The sequence below is a fragment of the Megalops cyprinoides genome, chromosome 9 (assembly GCF_013368585.1).
Source record: "Megalops cyprinoides isolate fMegCyp1 chromosome 9, fMegCyp1.pri, whole genome shotgun sequence".
NCBI lineage: Eukaryota > Metazoa > Chordata > Actinopteri > Elopiformes > Megalopidae > Megalops > Megalops cyprinoides.
This window is the reverse complement of record NC_050591.1, coordinates 21914272-21930979: the sequence shown is the minus strand read 5'-3', so window position 1 is coordinate 21930979 and position 16708 is coordinate 21914272. Positions and strand designations below refer to the sequence as shown.

At 43.7% G+C, this 16708-nt stretch overlaps 1 protein-coding gene across 2 annotated transcripts in view; it reads left to right on the top strand.

Annotated features, from left to right (window-relative positions):
• LOC118782633 (chloride channel protein 2-like) overlaps positions 1-16708 on the top strand; it is a 109693-nt gene that overhangs the window by 62213 nt on the left and 30772 nt on the right. For both annotated transcript variants that reach the window (XM_036536032.1, XM_036536031.1), the window contains 9 exons: positions 1339-1467; positions 1581-1714; positions 4668-4745; positions 6415-6493; positions 7038-7163; positions 7340-7424; positions 8210-8311; positions 8795-8879; positions 9783-9938. In XM_036536032.1, coding sequence (XP_036391925.1) covers positions 1339-1467; positions 1581-1714; positions 4668-4745; positions 6415-6493; positions 7038-7163; positions 7340-7424; positions 8210-8311; positions 8795-8879; positions 9783-9938 — 974 coding nt within the window. The remainder of the gene's footprint in view (positions 1-1338; positions 1468-1580; positions 1715-4667; positions 4746-6414; positions 6494-7037; positions 7164-7339; positions 7425-8209; positions 8312-8794; positions 8880-9782; positions 9939-16708) is intronic.

The window sequence follows — 16708 nt, the reverse complement described above, 5'->3', positions numbered from 1 at the left end:
TTTGAGTAGGACCAGACTGTGAATGCTTAGAGTGGATATCAGTGGGATGAGGTGGTGGGCGGGGGCACCAGGTGCCCCCTTGCTGGTAGAAGAGGTGGTAGTCAGTATGGGAAGGGAGTTTTAAAGACTTTAGTGACAGCTCCATTTGGTACAGTGGGTGAAAGGTTCAGATGGAACTGTTCTTTATATCGTTTTAAGATTGCACCCAGGTGATGCCATATAATTCCACTCCTATTGATATTCCATCTCCACATGTCCTCTATCTTTTTTGCTTCTGGGATTAAAGAGGTCTGAGCTGGGGAGGGAGATGGGTTAGTGTTTTTGTTTTTTTGTTTTTTTTTGTATTGGATTCACGTTGTGACAAAATCCCAGTGACTGATGGGGACTGCCCGAGTTGCGGCCCTCCTGAAAATCCCGCAGAGTGTGCATTAGCCTGAGTCCTGGCTGATTAGTCCCTGTTTGGCTCAATGCCTTTTTTAGCCACACAGGAGAGAAATGTCAGATTGAATCATTAAGCCAGTGACAGCTGATGGGGAGCCCTGTGAGCATGAATGATGGCTTAGATTGTGAGTGGGTTGTACACGCTCGAGCATGTGCGCTCGGCGCTTTGCACACATGTAAACGTGTGTGTGTGTGTGTGTGTGTGTGTGGACCTGCCTGTGTGACCATGAGTGTGTGTGTGTGCATTTTTGTGAGGTACACTTCAGTAGGACCACAGGAGTGCTTGTGCGTTTGCACCAACCATCTAGTTTGCGACCCATCTAGTCAAGTCATTGATTCTTGTGATTCTTAATCCCGTTTTCCTCCAGAGTAGGTGAGACTCAACCCGTTGCAGTGTTAGTATGGCTGCAGCACTGAATCCTAAGGGAAGAAGATGGAAAGGAGGAGAAACACACTGCAGAGTGTGAAAAATGTTAACTCATCCTGTTGGTCTTCAATTAACAGTATCCTGGAGTCAGAGAGGAGCTTTAGTGGCATTATTCACCCATGCATGCATTCATACTTTCATTCCCAGAGGAAGACATAGCAGGAAGAATTCACGCCTATGTATTACCAGTCCAGCAAGCATTCCTGTGCTGCAGCCTGTGGTCCTGGTCCCTTATTTGTCTGTATGAGTGCTGAGGTTAACCGTGGGCCTCTGCAGTGGCAGCATTGCAGCCGATGGTTGGTTTTGGGTTGAGTGGTTGAAGTGAAGGTTAAGGTTGGTTGGTTCTCATTCTGTCCTCTTTCTGCTGCTCACTCTCCACTGGTTATGGGTACAGTGTGGATACTTGCATTTGGCTTCTGGTTAAGAGGCAGATGGTCTTATATACTTGCACACCGTATGTGTCTCTACAGCACAGAAGTGGATGTACGGGGGGCTGGACAGTAATGTTTTCCTGCAGTACCTGGCCTGGGTTACCTACCCTGTGGTCCTCATCACCTTCTCTGCTGGCTTCACACAGATACTGGCTCCACAGGCAGTAGGTGAGAAACATGAGCACACACGCACACACGCACACACACACACACACACACACACACACACACGCAATCTGAAATCATCTCTTTAACCTCCATCTGTTTGTTGTCTTCCTCAGGTTCGGGAATCCCGGAGATGAAGACCATTCTTCGGGGTGTGGTGCTTAAAGAATACCTCACATTCAAAACCTTTGTGGCCAAAGTCATCGGTCTGACGTGTGCCCTGGGCAGCGGCATGCCACTGGGCAAAGAGGTGTGACCTGAGTATTTGCTTTGGTTTCTCTCCCAGTTCACACATGATTCTGTATCACACTGGTGTGACCAAAGCCCTGTGAGATCAAAGTGTGGCAGTAGACAACTGTCACTGCTTTTCCATTTGATCCCATTGTACATACATACATACACACACACACACACACACACACACACACACACACACATGCTGGAATGTGGCAATGTAGCTATAATAGCAAAGGAACTGGGTTTGTGCCCTGGAGATATGGTGCTGATTCCCAGGAGGGGCACTGGCAAGTGACAGCAGATAAAATGGAAAGGTATCAATAAAAGGCACACGTGCAGTCACACAGTGACTTCCTGCCTTACCCGTGCACCCAAAGAGAACCGACTGCTCTCTGCCCCTGGGCCTGTGGAGTTCCTATCACTGCCAGTGCTATTCCCAGCCAACCTGACTTCCTGCTTCATGGGTATTTTTATGCACTATAAACTCACCTCTTCTTTCACAGAGGCATGCCACAAATGCACGAGGAGGCGTACCCACACACACAGTCCCTCTGTCGCAGTAATTCCTGCCAAAACTGGACTGAGCCTGTCCAAGTGGCACGCATACACATGCGTACGCACACTTCAGTTCCAAATGCTAGCCGCTTGGCCTAGACCTTTTCCTTTTGACCTTTTGCGTCATTTTTTGAGCACTGATCCAAATGGTGGGCAGACTTCTGCTTCCTCTAAACCTGTAGGATCATGCGAGATTGTGTGACCATTAGTAAAAGTTGAGGGACAAAAAAGCCCCGAAGATCTCGGTTTAACACAAATTACATTTTTTGTCATCTACCAGGCTGCTAGACTAATTGGCAGAGCTTACCATTTTACTCTTACCCTTCAAAGCTATACAGTTTGGGGCGATCTTAAGCTTCTTTTGGCTTCGCTCTCTTCTTTCTTAAGTGGTGAGAACATGCCAGAAACGACAGGAATCACTTGTGACAGATTTCAGTCCTGCAGTCTCCCATGGTGCATGGCCCTTCCTCGACCCCCTCCCTAGTTAGCCCAGTGACACTGAGACATCTCTAGGAGGTAGACGTGTCAGTCATCTCTCCGCTTTCTCTGGTGACCAGTGACCCCATGGTGTCTCTCACAGGCAGCTCCTGTTGCCGTCCGGGGGACGTCTGGGGGACCTGTTTATTGGCGTGTGACTGACGTTCTGTTGAGGGAGCGGCAGTGAACTCCCATATGGATTTCTCTGGTCGATCGGTTTATCCTGTCATTCAAAGTGGCTTCTCTGTACATAACCCCACCCCCAAACACACACACACACACACACACCTCTCCACGTGTTCTGCGCAGCACATCTGTGCAGTTATCACGTGTAAAAGTCCCAAGTGACTGGGCACGTCATACATGTCACAGCAGCCTTTGTGTTCTGCCTCAGCGCGGGGCAGAGAGGCAGACAGAGGCGTGCACGGCAGTAATGGCAGATGTGCAGTCAATCAGAGGACCTTAAAGGGCTGGGAATGAGTCAGTCGCCCGGTTGCTGCGGGACGGGGTGACAGCACAAAGAGCTCGGTGCTGTTGGGGTGTTGCTCTGGCAGAGTGTTTCTGGAGGGGAAGGGGGGAGGACACGGGCCAGGCTAATGACTCTCGAGCTGATGATTCAGGACTATAAAAAGAAAATGGGGGGCCTTGAACAAGTGCTGGATTTGCATCATTATTGCTGCTGTACAATCAGGAGAGCAGAGTGTACCCCCTCTACCCCTCCCTCGTTTTTTTTCTCTTCATCCCTTCTCACCATTCTTTCTGTTCATTTCAAAATGCTGTATTGCCACGTATTGCATATCTGTAATTTGCATTGACAGAGCTTGCATACTGTTGATTCCTAAGAATAACACGTTGTTTCATAACCATGACCAGTTTCTAACTCCAGGCTTTGACAGAGTTTGATGGATTGATTTTTAGTTGCATCATGTACTGTAGGGCTATGTTTTATGAAATTTCACAGCTGAATTGCTGTTTTAAAATCACATTTGTTAGATTCTTTCCTGAACTCTGAATTCGCGGTGAATGTTGCATCATTTTGAAAGTCTTGCTCAATAGAAAATTCACTGCCACGTAAGCCATGTTTTAGTCAGGCAAGTTTGAGCAGGGATTTAATATGGGCTCCCTTTATGACCATATATTGACTGTGTGCTTATGAGCTAAATTAGATTTATAATTTCTCTCTCTCTCTCTCTCTCTCCCTGTCTCCCTCTACCTGTGTCTTGCTGTTGTTTTTGTATAATATGGACAGATGATTGAAGGTTTCAAATTATGTGAATGAAGAACGTACACAAACATTCACATGCACTAAAATATATACAGTAGATCCACACACACATATACCCACACACACACACACACACACGTGAGGCTCATCTGTGCTGTTAATGCAGGGAGCGGAGGCAGACAGTCCAGGAAGTGAGAAAGTGCTCTGCTGTTGTTGTTGGTAGTGGTGGTCCCAGCTGCTGTTTGATCAGATGGCTGAATGACATCAGTTACTGACAGCCGCTGGAGGCCTTTCAGCTTCTGCTCTCCTCTCAGACAGTCGGAGGCCTTTCAGCAGGTTCACTGGACTTAATGAGCACTCCAGAGCCAATGAGGCCTGTGATGGTCTCTCTGGGTTTAGTCGAGGGCAGCAATTGGTCTCTCTGGGTTTAACAGGGGCTGCAGTGGTCTCTCTGGACTTAGCGAGGGTTTCAGTGGTATGTCTGGGTTTAACAAGGGCTGTGATAGTCTGTCTGGGGTTTAGCAAGGGCTGTGGCAGTCTCTCAGGGTTAAACGAGCTGTGCGATAATTGTCCCAATTGGCTGAAACGAGCAGGCACGCACGGTTCAAACTGTGCCAGAACTATGTCTTTGCAATGGTAGAAAATGTGGTGAGAACTCATCATTCATTCAGCTCTTCCCTAGGGTTCATTAACCCCCCTCTCTTCCCAGGGTCCCTTTGTGCACATTGCCAGCCTTTGTGCAGCACTACTGAGCAAGTTCATGTCCCTCTTTGGCGGGATATACGAGGTGAGAGACCTTTCCACACAGGACAGCTGTCCTACACATGCCACACACTCACTCTACAATTCAGCTATGCATTTCCTGAACCCCCTGTGCACCTGCCTTACCCCTTTTCCACACCTTCTCTGCACCTCTTTTTTACACTTGTTCTGTCCCAATTTTACCTCTGCAGGAGTTTCACATGCTGAATTTACAGTCTTTCACAGAGCAATTTTAGTCTTTCATCGAGTATGGTCTTTCAGATCTCCCAAGCCAATTTGCCCCCAAGTAGTCAAGAGGAAAGTTTTACTTTTTTGTAATATTTAGGAGTTATGAACTTTTTAAGGAATATTCAAAAAAAAGAATCTTTCATGATTGTGGTCTGGGTAGAAATGGGTATCTGCAGTCTTGAAGAAGAAAGAGGACTAGTGATTTTAAAATCTGTTTGTTCCCTCTGTGTGTGTGTGTGTGCTTGTGTGTAGATCTGTGTGAGCATGTACATGGTTGTTAAATATGTGCTATGTCTATGAGTATCAGGGCACCTGCATGCGATTTGTGTGTGTATGTGTATGTGCGTGTGTGTGTGTGTGTGTGTTCTTTTACTCTATACTGTGTTGCTCGTTCTCTGACTGTCTCTGAAGTTGCACTCGCCTCTGCACAGGGACACAGAGCAATTACTGTCTGATCTGTAAACAGCCAAAATCACAGAGCTCTGATCCCTATCCGCCTGTAAACAACCATGTAACGTGAGTGGGGGAGAGAGGGAGGGAGAGGGGTTGGAGAGAGAGGGGGAATGAGAAACAGAGAAAAAGGGAGAGTTGAAAGAGAGAGGCTGTGTGCGCAGCAGCCTGTAGGGATGGAGGAGGGTGGGAATCTCGTCTCTGTGAAGGCATGGCTCTCATCTCCAACTTCTCAAAGATCAAGCCCCTCAGCCCCTTTGCCCCCAGTTTAAAGATGTTCAGTTGTCCTCTCTCTCTCCCTCTCTGCCACCCATCCCCCCCCCCCCCCCCCATTCTCTGAATGTACTGTATCCCTTTGCTGCATGGTATGGAATATTCATGAGTGAAGTTGGTTGGGCACTGCGCTATACTACACCTCACCCTGCAGGAATTATACAGAGTTAGCTCTGCAGCAAATCCCAGCCAGCACACTACTTTTGTAATCATTGTTCTTATTTTTATAGTACTGGTAGTACTAATATAATAAAATGTGTGATGCTGTCCAATGATGAGTTTTTCTCAGCCACCTTGTGTGGCCTTTAGGGTATCGCTATGTATGAGTACAGGATGAGTTTGCTGTGATTCTGGTAGAGGACTTGACGCCCATTTGGGGCAGGGCTGTACCAGACCATTCGGAAATATTCACTCCCTGTCTCTCTCTGAATCATGTGCTGTCCAAGGAGGAGAGCTTAATTGAAAACAAGGTAAAGTGCAAGACACCTATGTGCAGCAGGCAGTCTGACATTCCACACAGTCCCAGCCTTTCATCCTTCAATTTTCCAATCTGTTACTATTCCATTCCAGCATTCTGTCACAGAATTCCATCTCTCTGTTTTCTTCTGACATTCTCTCAATACACTAGTACGGAACTCCTTCCTAGCATTCCATCTCACTATTCCATCCCAGCATTCAAACCCAGAATTCTGTTTTTTTTCCCCCTCAGCTTGCTCTAACATATTCTGTCGTTGTTTTTCCAGAACGAGTCACGGAACATTGAGATGCTGGCAGCTGCCTGCGCAGTTGGGGTAGGCTGCTGCTTTGCTGCCCCTATCGGAGGTTAGTCTCAGCCCTCTCTGATGTCATTAAGGCTTTTGGATTGTTTTCATCTGACCATATTTATGTCTTGCATTTAGTAATGTGGTGTACTTATTCAGAGTGACATACATAGGTTACAGTTTTTACATGTTATCCATTTATACAGCTGGATATTCACTAAGGCAAGTCTGGGCTAAGCCCTGCTCCTCACCACCAGACCACACTATTTACAACTCAGTATGTGTGACTACATGCAGACGATGAAGCTCCTGATGAAGAGCAACATGCTTTAATGCAGAGAATTGTGATTCATTATTTTACTTGTTATTAATTTCCTTCACATACCTACAAAGCAGTCATTTAACACAAGAAGATTAATTGTGAGCTAAACTGCATTACAGGATATGAATAGTCAACTTTATTCTCACACATCAATGTGGAAAGATGTTACAGAATTTATGAATTATGCACATTCTGGCCAAAAAGAACACAGTTATGATTACAGTGATGTTTAAGTGACAGATGTCTGTGCCTGAACTGTATCTTTATGTCTATGTGTGTACAGGTGTACTATTCAGTATTGAAGTAACCTCCACCTTCTTCGCCGTGAGGAACTACTGGAGAGGCTTTTTCGCTGCCACATTCAGTGCCTTCATCTTCCGCGTGCTGGCCGTGTGGAACAGAGATGAGGGTGAGTGTGTGTCAGCGTTAAAGACTGTGTGACTGAAACTGTGTCACTGGGTGATTGTTACTGTGAGAAAATGTGTTACTGTTTGTCAGTGATGATGTCCACAAGTGAGTGAATATAACCAAGAGAAGTATGTCAGCTTCTCTCTATCGCTCTCTCTCTCACCCACTCATTCATAGAGACCATCACCGCTCTGTTCAAAACCCGCTTCCGTCTGGACTTCCCCTTTGACCTTCAGGAGCTCCCAGCCTTCGCTGTCATTGGGTAGGTCATGGCTATTGGGTACTGGTCGTAGCTTCCCCTCTATGAAGTAAACAAGAAGATAATAGCTAGACCACATTCATTTAGTGGGTGAGTCAGTTTTTTTTAAAGCAGTGGTCTTGTTTGGTCTGTAGTGGGTGGGAGGAGAAGGGGGCTGGATCACAGTTAGATGAAAGGACATCAATGTGTCTCTTTGTGTGGGCTTTGAAAGCCAGAAAATCCTCTCCCTGTTTCCTTTTCATGTCATCGGGAGGATTCTTCCCACACAGGAGTGCTGTATCGCCCCTCAGTTGGTTTGAATAGAACGCGCTTCAGAAGAAGCCATTTCTTTCATCTGCTTAAAAAGCAACATGTTTGTGTTTGGTTATTGTGGTCTCTAATGTAATGATGTAATATGGGGCCTGTGGCTGAGAGCAGAGGGCAAGTCTCTCTTGTCTGCCCTCATGGTCTCATGGGATCACTGCCAGGCCTGAACACAAGCAATGAACTGATGTCAGGCCAAATGGAACCCTTCCCCCTGCCTGTCTTGGCATCAGTGCCTCTAGGGGGCAGTCTGGCCCATGGCTCTATTTGTTTGTTCTCTTCTGTCTGTTGGTGTGTTTCATGTTTTGCAACAGCTATATACATACATACAAACACACATACATACACACATACAGGTATGAAACACACACAACTGTCCTGGAATGGTGTGCTTTCATGATTTCTGTCTCATTCTCCTCCAACTGTATTTGTCTTTCCTCTTTCCTTCCCTCTGTCTGCCTTCCTCGGTCCTGCTCTCTCATCAGGATTGCCAGTGGCTTTGGAGGTGCCCTCTTTGTGTACTTGAACAGACTGATAGTGCAGTTCATTCGGAAGCAGAAAGCCATCAACAAGTTCCTGATGAAGAAGTGAGTGATGTCACACAAAGCTGTCCTGCTGGGTGCAGAGAGCGTCTCTACTGGGAGGGTTATTATTGCAGTGTAGGGGGCAATCACTTTGTAACTCCTCTCTCAAATAAAAGGTTGCATGCAACATTTCTTTTGTGGTAGTGCTTCATGATTATGAACCATGACAGGCATGATAACCAAAACTGTGCTAAAGTACAGTCCATAACTAAAACATGCAAAAGAAGTGATTACTGGGGTAGGTCTATATGGTTACTAATGGATTTCTATTTTAGTACAGTAGAGATATCCAAGTGATGGTGTGGAAATCAATCCAAGCTTGGTAATCGCTTAGCGGGGTGAGAGCTGTGTGGTAACTGCAGGGATAGTGTGGAAAACATCATTGACTATAATGCACTGTGACTTCATTTTTTTGTTTAAATCCAGCAAAATGTGCCCATTGGTAACAAACCCTTGTGATGTCACTGTCTCTCTCTGTTCCCCCAGGCGGCTGCTGTACCCCGCCCTGGTCACTCTGCTGGTGTCCACTTTGACCTTTCCCCCTGGATTTGGACAGTTCATGGCTGGGAGGGTGAGTGATGGTGGCAGGGGTGGGAGTGCAATTGAGGGGCACCTCGCACAGGCTGAAGATGTATTCAGTGGAGTCATTATTTGCTTTAATGTCGTATATGTGAGGCAGAGAGGGGGAGGAGGAAGGAACTGTAAGGAGGAGAGAATGAAAGGGGGAGAAGCTGGAGAGAAGCAAGGGAGAGTGGAATTTGGGATATATACACCCACACATACACATAAATACACACAGTCAGTTATTAGCTCCCAGGGACGGATTTATTCACTCAAGTGTTGTTAAGTTTGTTACTTGTGTTGTCATCAGCGGTTTATGAATAAACCTTTCTGTTTCCTTCTGTCTTACCTTCTCTCTATCCTTCTCATCCTTTTCTCTTGCCCTCTGTCTCCCTGTGATGAAGGTGTGGCTCGGCTCCTCTGTGTTACTCACACTGAAATCTGGCTCCTGTCTGTTCGCAGCTGAATAAAACATGCACCTCATTTATCAGCTTGCTGCAGGAGGGGCAAGCTCCATATCTCATGTGTTCAGGTTTTATTGCTGTTGGTGTGCCCTCTATGTATCAGTCCTCTGGTGGTGTGCTACCTGTTGATACTCATTTTATTTTACTGGAGCAATGGAGATAGTTAGAAATGGGTCTTACCCAGGATCTGAAACCACAATCCTATAGTTTAGAGACCCATAATCGAAAGTCCCCATGGCTGCCTACTCCTTTACTAACCAAATGAATATTGTATGCAGAATTAATTTTTTTTTCATGGCTGGTACTGGTATCCAGCTAATCCTTGAGGAAACATTGGGATAAATTACGTATGTAACACTGAGACATTCATAATGCCTCAGCCTCCAGATGGGGCAATTAAGAATAAAGTGTCTGAAACACTGCATCATGGGATATATCTGTTCATACAGCTAACCCAGAAAGAGTCCCTGGTGACGCTGCTGGACAACCGTACCTGGGCCAAGCAGGGCATTGCTGAGGAGTTTGACTACATTGGCCACTCCCAGGCATGGAAACACCCACAGGTCAACGTCTTTGTCACCCTCGTCCTCTTCATCGTCATGAAGGTAGGGCTCCTCATTGCGTTCATCCTTCCCTCATCCTTTTCATCACCCTCACATACCAGCCTTTGGGGAGGCCTATCAGATTCTCCTGTTCTCTTTAAATAACTACTGCAGGAAAACAGGATTTTGTTATTTTGAAGTTAGTGACTACTGATGATTCAATTGAAATGATTGAGGCAGTGACTATTTGAGTAATTTTAAAATTTAATTTCAATTCAGATTCAATAGAGGCTACAAGCAGTTGAATCTGCTTTCTTTTTAAGTCTCCTCCATCTCCTGGTCACCCTGGTCATGGCTAGATTGATCTCTTAGCTTCAAGGGTCTCATCTGCCTTGTCATTGATCATGAGCATAAACCTGCTGAGGCCCACGACAGCTCTGCTCATGACAGCAATTGGAGAGGAGGGACTGACAGCCAACCTGGGTGGATTAGCCATTCAACAGACAGACATGATGGGGCACATGGAAGTCTCAGAGGGCTAGGCTGGCGGAAGAGGGAGCACTACTTGCCTTCCCACAATTCCCTGCCCCTCTCTGGTTCTGAGAGAGATGGAAACTGAAGGATAAATGATTATTATAATAATGAACACAAGACATTTTGGCTAGTCATTTTGCACTTGTCTATAATAATTGTGATGTGCTTTCTTTATATGGTGAAATGTATTAAAACAGTAAAAATGGCAGCAATTACAAGTGTGGTATCATTGGGTGTGGAGACTGCATTGAGCAGAACATCATAAGTGCCTACAAGACTGTGAGTCAGGGCTGAGTTGTAATGGCCTATAACTTAAGCGACAAGTTGTATGTGCAATGGTATCAAAACGTCATTCAGAGTAGATTGACAATTGTGACAAGATCCAAGTATTTGTTTTGACTAGAAATGACACTTCTCTTAGTTAATATTATTGTAAGGACTGATGATGTTTGGTTGGGGAGAGCCCAATGGTCCCAAGTTGGTTCCAAACCAAAGTGACCACATATATGGTAGTCATGACTGTTACCTGTTGTTTCGATAACAGAACTGTGCAGTGCATGTGATTTTTTTGGGGGTGAGTCGGAGGGGTCGTTCTTTGAAGCTGCTTATGGATTCCAGCATTGGAAGGGTAAAAACTGACTAGCAACACCACAGCAATTACACTTAGCTGGACGATCTCTCAGAACGGAAATAGTCATATGGTCACAGCAGGAGAAGATGCCTTTGGCTATAATGGTGTGCGATGGTATTTTTTTAAATCCAGGGCAAATTGCTAGTTGGTGTAGATGGCATATAATGAGCGATTGCCTGCAGGTGCACATAATTATCCCTTAACTTCAGATGTTGCCTGCTCCTGTGGAGCATGGATTGGGGTCTCCACGTTACAGCACAGGTGAGATGGATGCTGTCCCTGCTCCAGCTGTATCTCTCATTTCTGGAAAGCTGGGGGGCCTGAGGGCTTGGTCAGGAGGCATTCAGGGCACCACTTATAGAGCCAATCTATCATTGCATTGGTTCTGATCTTGAAGGTTCCAAAAGTCACTGATTCCATTACAGTTCCTGGTGAACTACTTTAAACATTTTTAACTTTCTGTGTAAGGAATTATTTCACTGTCAAATTTACTGTATATTCTTTTATATCTGCTTCCACTGATTGCATTAAAAGACTAGAATGAGCTTGTCTGGTCCTCCAAATTAAACCTATTTTTGCAGTACAGAACAAAATGAAGTAAGCCATTTTACTGCCTTTTACTTGTGTAGTGTTAAATAACTCATAACAAAATTGTATGCAATTAACATTACTCTTGAGCACCCACATGGGAAAAACACTTTTCTTACCTTAAATTCTTAATTCCAGCATAGAAAACTATATTAGATATCAGTATATTTTCCAGATCACTATCCATTTCTGGATCTTATTCAGATCTTACCGCATTATTTTAGCAACCTCTCACCCTCTTTCCAGTCTCTTCCACACCCTCAACTGCTCTCTGTCACCCCCATGTGTCCCTCGCCCCCTCACCTGTCTTTCATTCCAACTCACCTGCCTCTACCTCTCAACTTTGCCATCTTCTCACTTGGCTGTCTCACCCTCTCTCTCTGTCTTTCTCTCAGTTCAATTCAGTTCAATTCAATTAATTGAATTGAACTGGATTCCTTTATTAGTATTATAAATATATATAGCTATAATATATATATATATATAATATATAATTAATAATATATAATATATATATAATATATAATTTGTGTTGCCAAAGAAAAAAAAACACCTTATTCAGAATACATATTATGCAATATGTATGTGGTAGGGTAAGAAATGACAATAAATGGACAAAAAAAGTGTTGTGATACTCTTCTCTTGCTCTGTTGACTTATTGTTCCTCAGATTGTGGCAAGGGGCAAAATACTGTGTTGCTAATGCCAAACACTCCCACTTTTCTCCCAAGAGGAATGGATCAGTCTCTGTGAGGTTCCCAGAGTCAGGGCAGATTTCCCTTACTGTGGGGAAGTAATGTGCCCTTGTATCGCTGTACCTTTCACATTTGGTCAGGAAGTACAACTCTGTCTCCACCTCTTGAAAATGGCCTCTAACTCAGTCAGGTCCTCTGACTGACTATATTCTGGATGGAGGTAGAGGATAAGGGGAGGTACCTGGCTCTCACTTCTGTCACCGCTGCTGTCTCTCAAACTCTTTAAAGTGTCACCTTCTCTGCCAGTCACCTGCTCTGCCCCCAGAACTTCCTTCCCTTCTCCACCCCTTCCCCTCACACAACCCGTCTGTACAGAACAGTACAGGCAGCGAGGAGACATGGAGGGTGACACAAGTGTCAGGATGATGATTTCCATGAAAATAACATTTGGTGGCTGATTATGTTCAAATATAGCTGGATGTGACGCAAAAAGCATCTCTGATGTGCTCAGGGGATGTGGTAGTAAGTACTGACGTGTGCCCATTGGGGATGCCGATCTGAGCAAAGGACACGGTAGGAAAAAGAAGGGATGGGACAGTAATTGGAGTGGGAATCTGGGCTGGGTCTTTAGGGGACGGTCGATGGACTGCCCGCTCATTGTGATGGCTGACCCTTTCAGGACTGACAAATTCAACAAGATATAGATGTCCCGGCAAAGGCAAAAAAAAAAAAAAGCTCCTCTCCATAAGCTCGCTGCCCCCTGCCTCTCCATCTCTCTGTTCCTCCATTCTCCTCCTTCGCCCGCCGCTCACCTCCCACTGACCCAAAAATTAAAATTAGCCCTAGTGGTAATTAACATTTATGGCTGCCACTTTGTTCAGCATTCGTCGCTCCCCGCGCCATATGTGTGGTGGCAGCAGGTACGAGCCCCTGGAACATCTGTCCGTTTTTGCCCGTGCGTGGGTGTGTTATTGATCCTTCAGAGTGTGTCATTGGTGCGCAGGCGTGATCCTGCACTGCGTTCTGTCTGCCGGGGCACAGGACTGTAAAGAATGGCTTTAATTTAAACCCCAGCACGCTGAGGCAGCTTTGAAAACCTCGTTAAGAACAACAAGTGTAGTCCATTAAAGGAGAGTCATTTGTTTTCTCTTTGCCAGGCTGGGTGATTGCCCTCCACCTGTACAGGTTATTTTTCTTATGTGTGTATGCTAAAGATTCTTGTGTTTGCTTTAAGTATCTGTGGTTTTGTGTTGTGTGTGTTTTGTAATGTGTGTTTACTAGTCATATTCCATTGCCTTTGAATGACAGCCCTCAATTATCCAGTAGATCCTGTCTGTTGAGTGGCAAATGATCCCTCTCTGAAATTAGCTGCACTCATAGAATGGCCCACTGTAGGACAATTTAAAAAATGAGAAATAAAGATGATGGATCTTGCCAAGGGTTTTAGACTGTGTCTGCTTATTATGTACATGAGGTAGAAGTCTTAAAAAAAAATACAAAAAATATATTTCAGAGACATTTTTGGAAAATATGAAAATTTGCTGCAGTATTTCTCAATCTCCATAATGTATGTGGCAGCTGTCAGGAAGATCACAGAGGGATTTGATGAAATTAGCAACGCTGCTGCATGGTGAACTGTCATGTCAGAAGGCATCGAATGCCATCTTCATTAGAACTCCACTTAGAGGGCAATTGTTTCTGCTAGATTTATTTCAAATAAAGGATATAGCTATATCTGTAGTTCCTTTTGGTGTGTTTGTTTTATGCTTAGGCATTTTATGCACTGAAATATAGCATATTATCAAAAAGACGCATCAGCAGGAAATGGCAATGCGTCTTTGCCGTGGATCAAGACTGTACACCAGAGGCCTGCATTCACACATTTATCTTGACTGATGTCTGAAACATCAAACCATTTATATGAAAAAAAAACAACAGGAGAGAATGAGCTCCATTCCTGTATGTGGAACAACTGAGCTGTGAGTCTACCATTCTGGTATAGAGGCACAACACACAAATCAGGGCTATCATAAACGAATTGTAACTGAATTTGGTTGGGGAGCTCTGTAATCCACATTGAGTAGTGTGTATGCCAAGTGTGGCCCCAGGTCACAGTTAATTATTATTATCAAAATACTAACGATGTGGTTTTATTAATTGGATTTCACATTTGTAACATGAACTTTGAAAAGAGAACAGCAATTTCAATATTTGTGTTTACCAGTTCTGTATAACTGGGCTAGCATTATGACAGATGACAGGAGAACCTCAGAGACAATTGTCATCTTGCCAGACTCAAAAACATAAAAACCATTGCAGTTATTAGGGGGTAGACAGAAGTATCTTTACTGGCTAACATGTTAAATGTCGGAAGTTTCCCTAAAGAGAGATGAGACATTTCTCTAAAGAAGAAAACAGAGGCTTTTTAAAATGAAATTTTGAAATCCTTTGCTTCAGTTTTAAAGATCATTTCTTGCTGAGGACCCCAACAGCATTTTCAGATGACTGCACATACATATTTGTTAATATATGTATTTTATGTATGTTTATGTTTAGGTAACTTTGTGAGTACCTCCTTATGAACTTCATGATACTCTATGAAAAACTGGTAACCTATTTATTGTTCATGTGCTACTCAGCAGTGGGTGAGCCACAAAATTTTTGCAGAATATTTAAAAGATTATTGTACTTTAATCTTCATTGTCCCCATGTGTAGATGTCATTTATTTAATTACTGCAGCCATTTGACTTTGAACAAAAATACATTTGTTATAATTTGTGTGTCTTTTCAAAAGATAGAAATGTGTGTATTTGTAAAGTAAATAAAACAAAAACATTATGCCATAGATTATGCTGACACATATGGGATTTACGTTTATCTGTGTTACCTGTGAAGCTTTTTTTTGCATTCATATAAATGAATGAATGAATACCACAAGTAAGAAATGGAAATAGAGCCACAAATCACTACCAGAGTCCTAAAAGGCACCAAAACATTAAGCTCCTTCCTTTGTCATGATTTGATAGGCCTACATTCAACTGTCAACCGTGACATCTCTTACAGTAGGAAAATGAATGTGTGTCTCCCTCTAATTTCCATCTTGGTCTCTATTGGAAGTGTCACTCCTTTACTGAGGAACATGCACAACTGGCTCTGACAGGTGCTTGATTTGAGGCATCCATTTTTATATTTGCTCAGTTGACCATCCACTGCAAACGGATTAAATTTACTATGCTAGGTGTGGTAGAACTTTCTATGTAACACAAATTAAACCATACAAAGTTGTTCTTGGTAATTATTTAATTTAAAATATGGCTGATTGGCAGAAGACTGAATTATTTCCTTTGTGGAATAATCTGAATGCCCCCTGTTTTTCTTAAGGGGCTCAAATATAACCCTACATATGGATCCTGTGCAGCTAACAGATGTTGTTTGCATGCTTGCATTTTATGATGACCTACAGATTGTGACCAATAATTAATCCAAATTGAATCCCAAATTGGCTGTGAATGAGTATTACAAAATCATGTTTTCAACAAATGTCACTTAGTGGAACATGTGTATTATTCTTCTCTAATTATGTTAATTTTCAATGCAAATTATAAACTTTGTAGGTTGATTCAAATGGCAAAAATGCACTTTGCAAGTTAAGATATTTTTGAACTAGTGAATTTGGAGATGAAAAGTGATCCAATATTGTACAAATTTTTCAGCCTTGTCCACTCCTGGATTAGCTGTATTAATTTTATAGCCTGGATTAAATGATAGTTTACCAATTTACTATTTGATTTATATCACTTCGTTAATGTTTTAGAGATGTTTAAAATCCAAAAAGAGTAACCTCTATGTAAGAATTATCTGTGTTCTGAATGAGCTGTATTTTTAATTTAATCAGCTTTGAGGTGTTGATGTGCTTGCTAATGAAATTGGCCTGCTTTCACATGGTAGGGCCCACTGGAAGGATCAGATTACCTCTGTCCATCCATTACAGCACTATGGCACAATCAATTCTAGGGCTCTGTCTCACGAAGGGAGCATCTTCACTACGATTTCATATCCAGGAGATGGTGCAGCTTGCAGTGAGGGCGATAAGCGTCATGGTGCCAAGGAGCGTTCTTCTGTGCCATGGAGTTTGGAGTCTGGAGAGCCAGGAGTTTGTTTTGTGGTAGTACTGAGTATTTCCAGTGTTGTGGGCTTTCAACTATATGGTTGTGTTCTCCAGTTCTTGGCAGTGCTTTTTAAGATGGTATAATGGCTGAGCTCCAGGACTGCTTTAATGGGGTGATACGTGTCGGTCCTGACTAATTTACCACAAAGCTATGGTGCTCCATTATGGCTCTGCGTGTACGCTGCAATTACCAGCAGTTTGTATGAGCACCTCAATG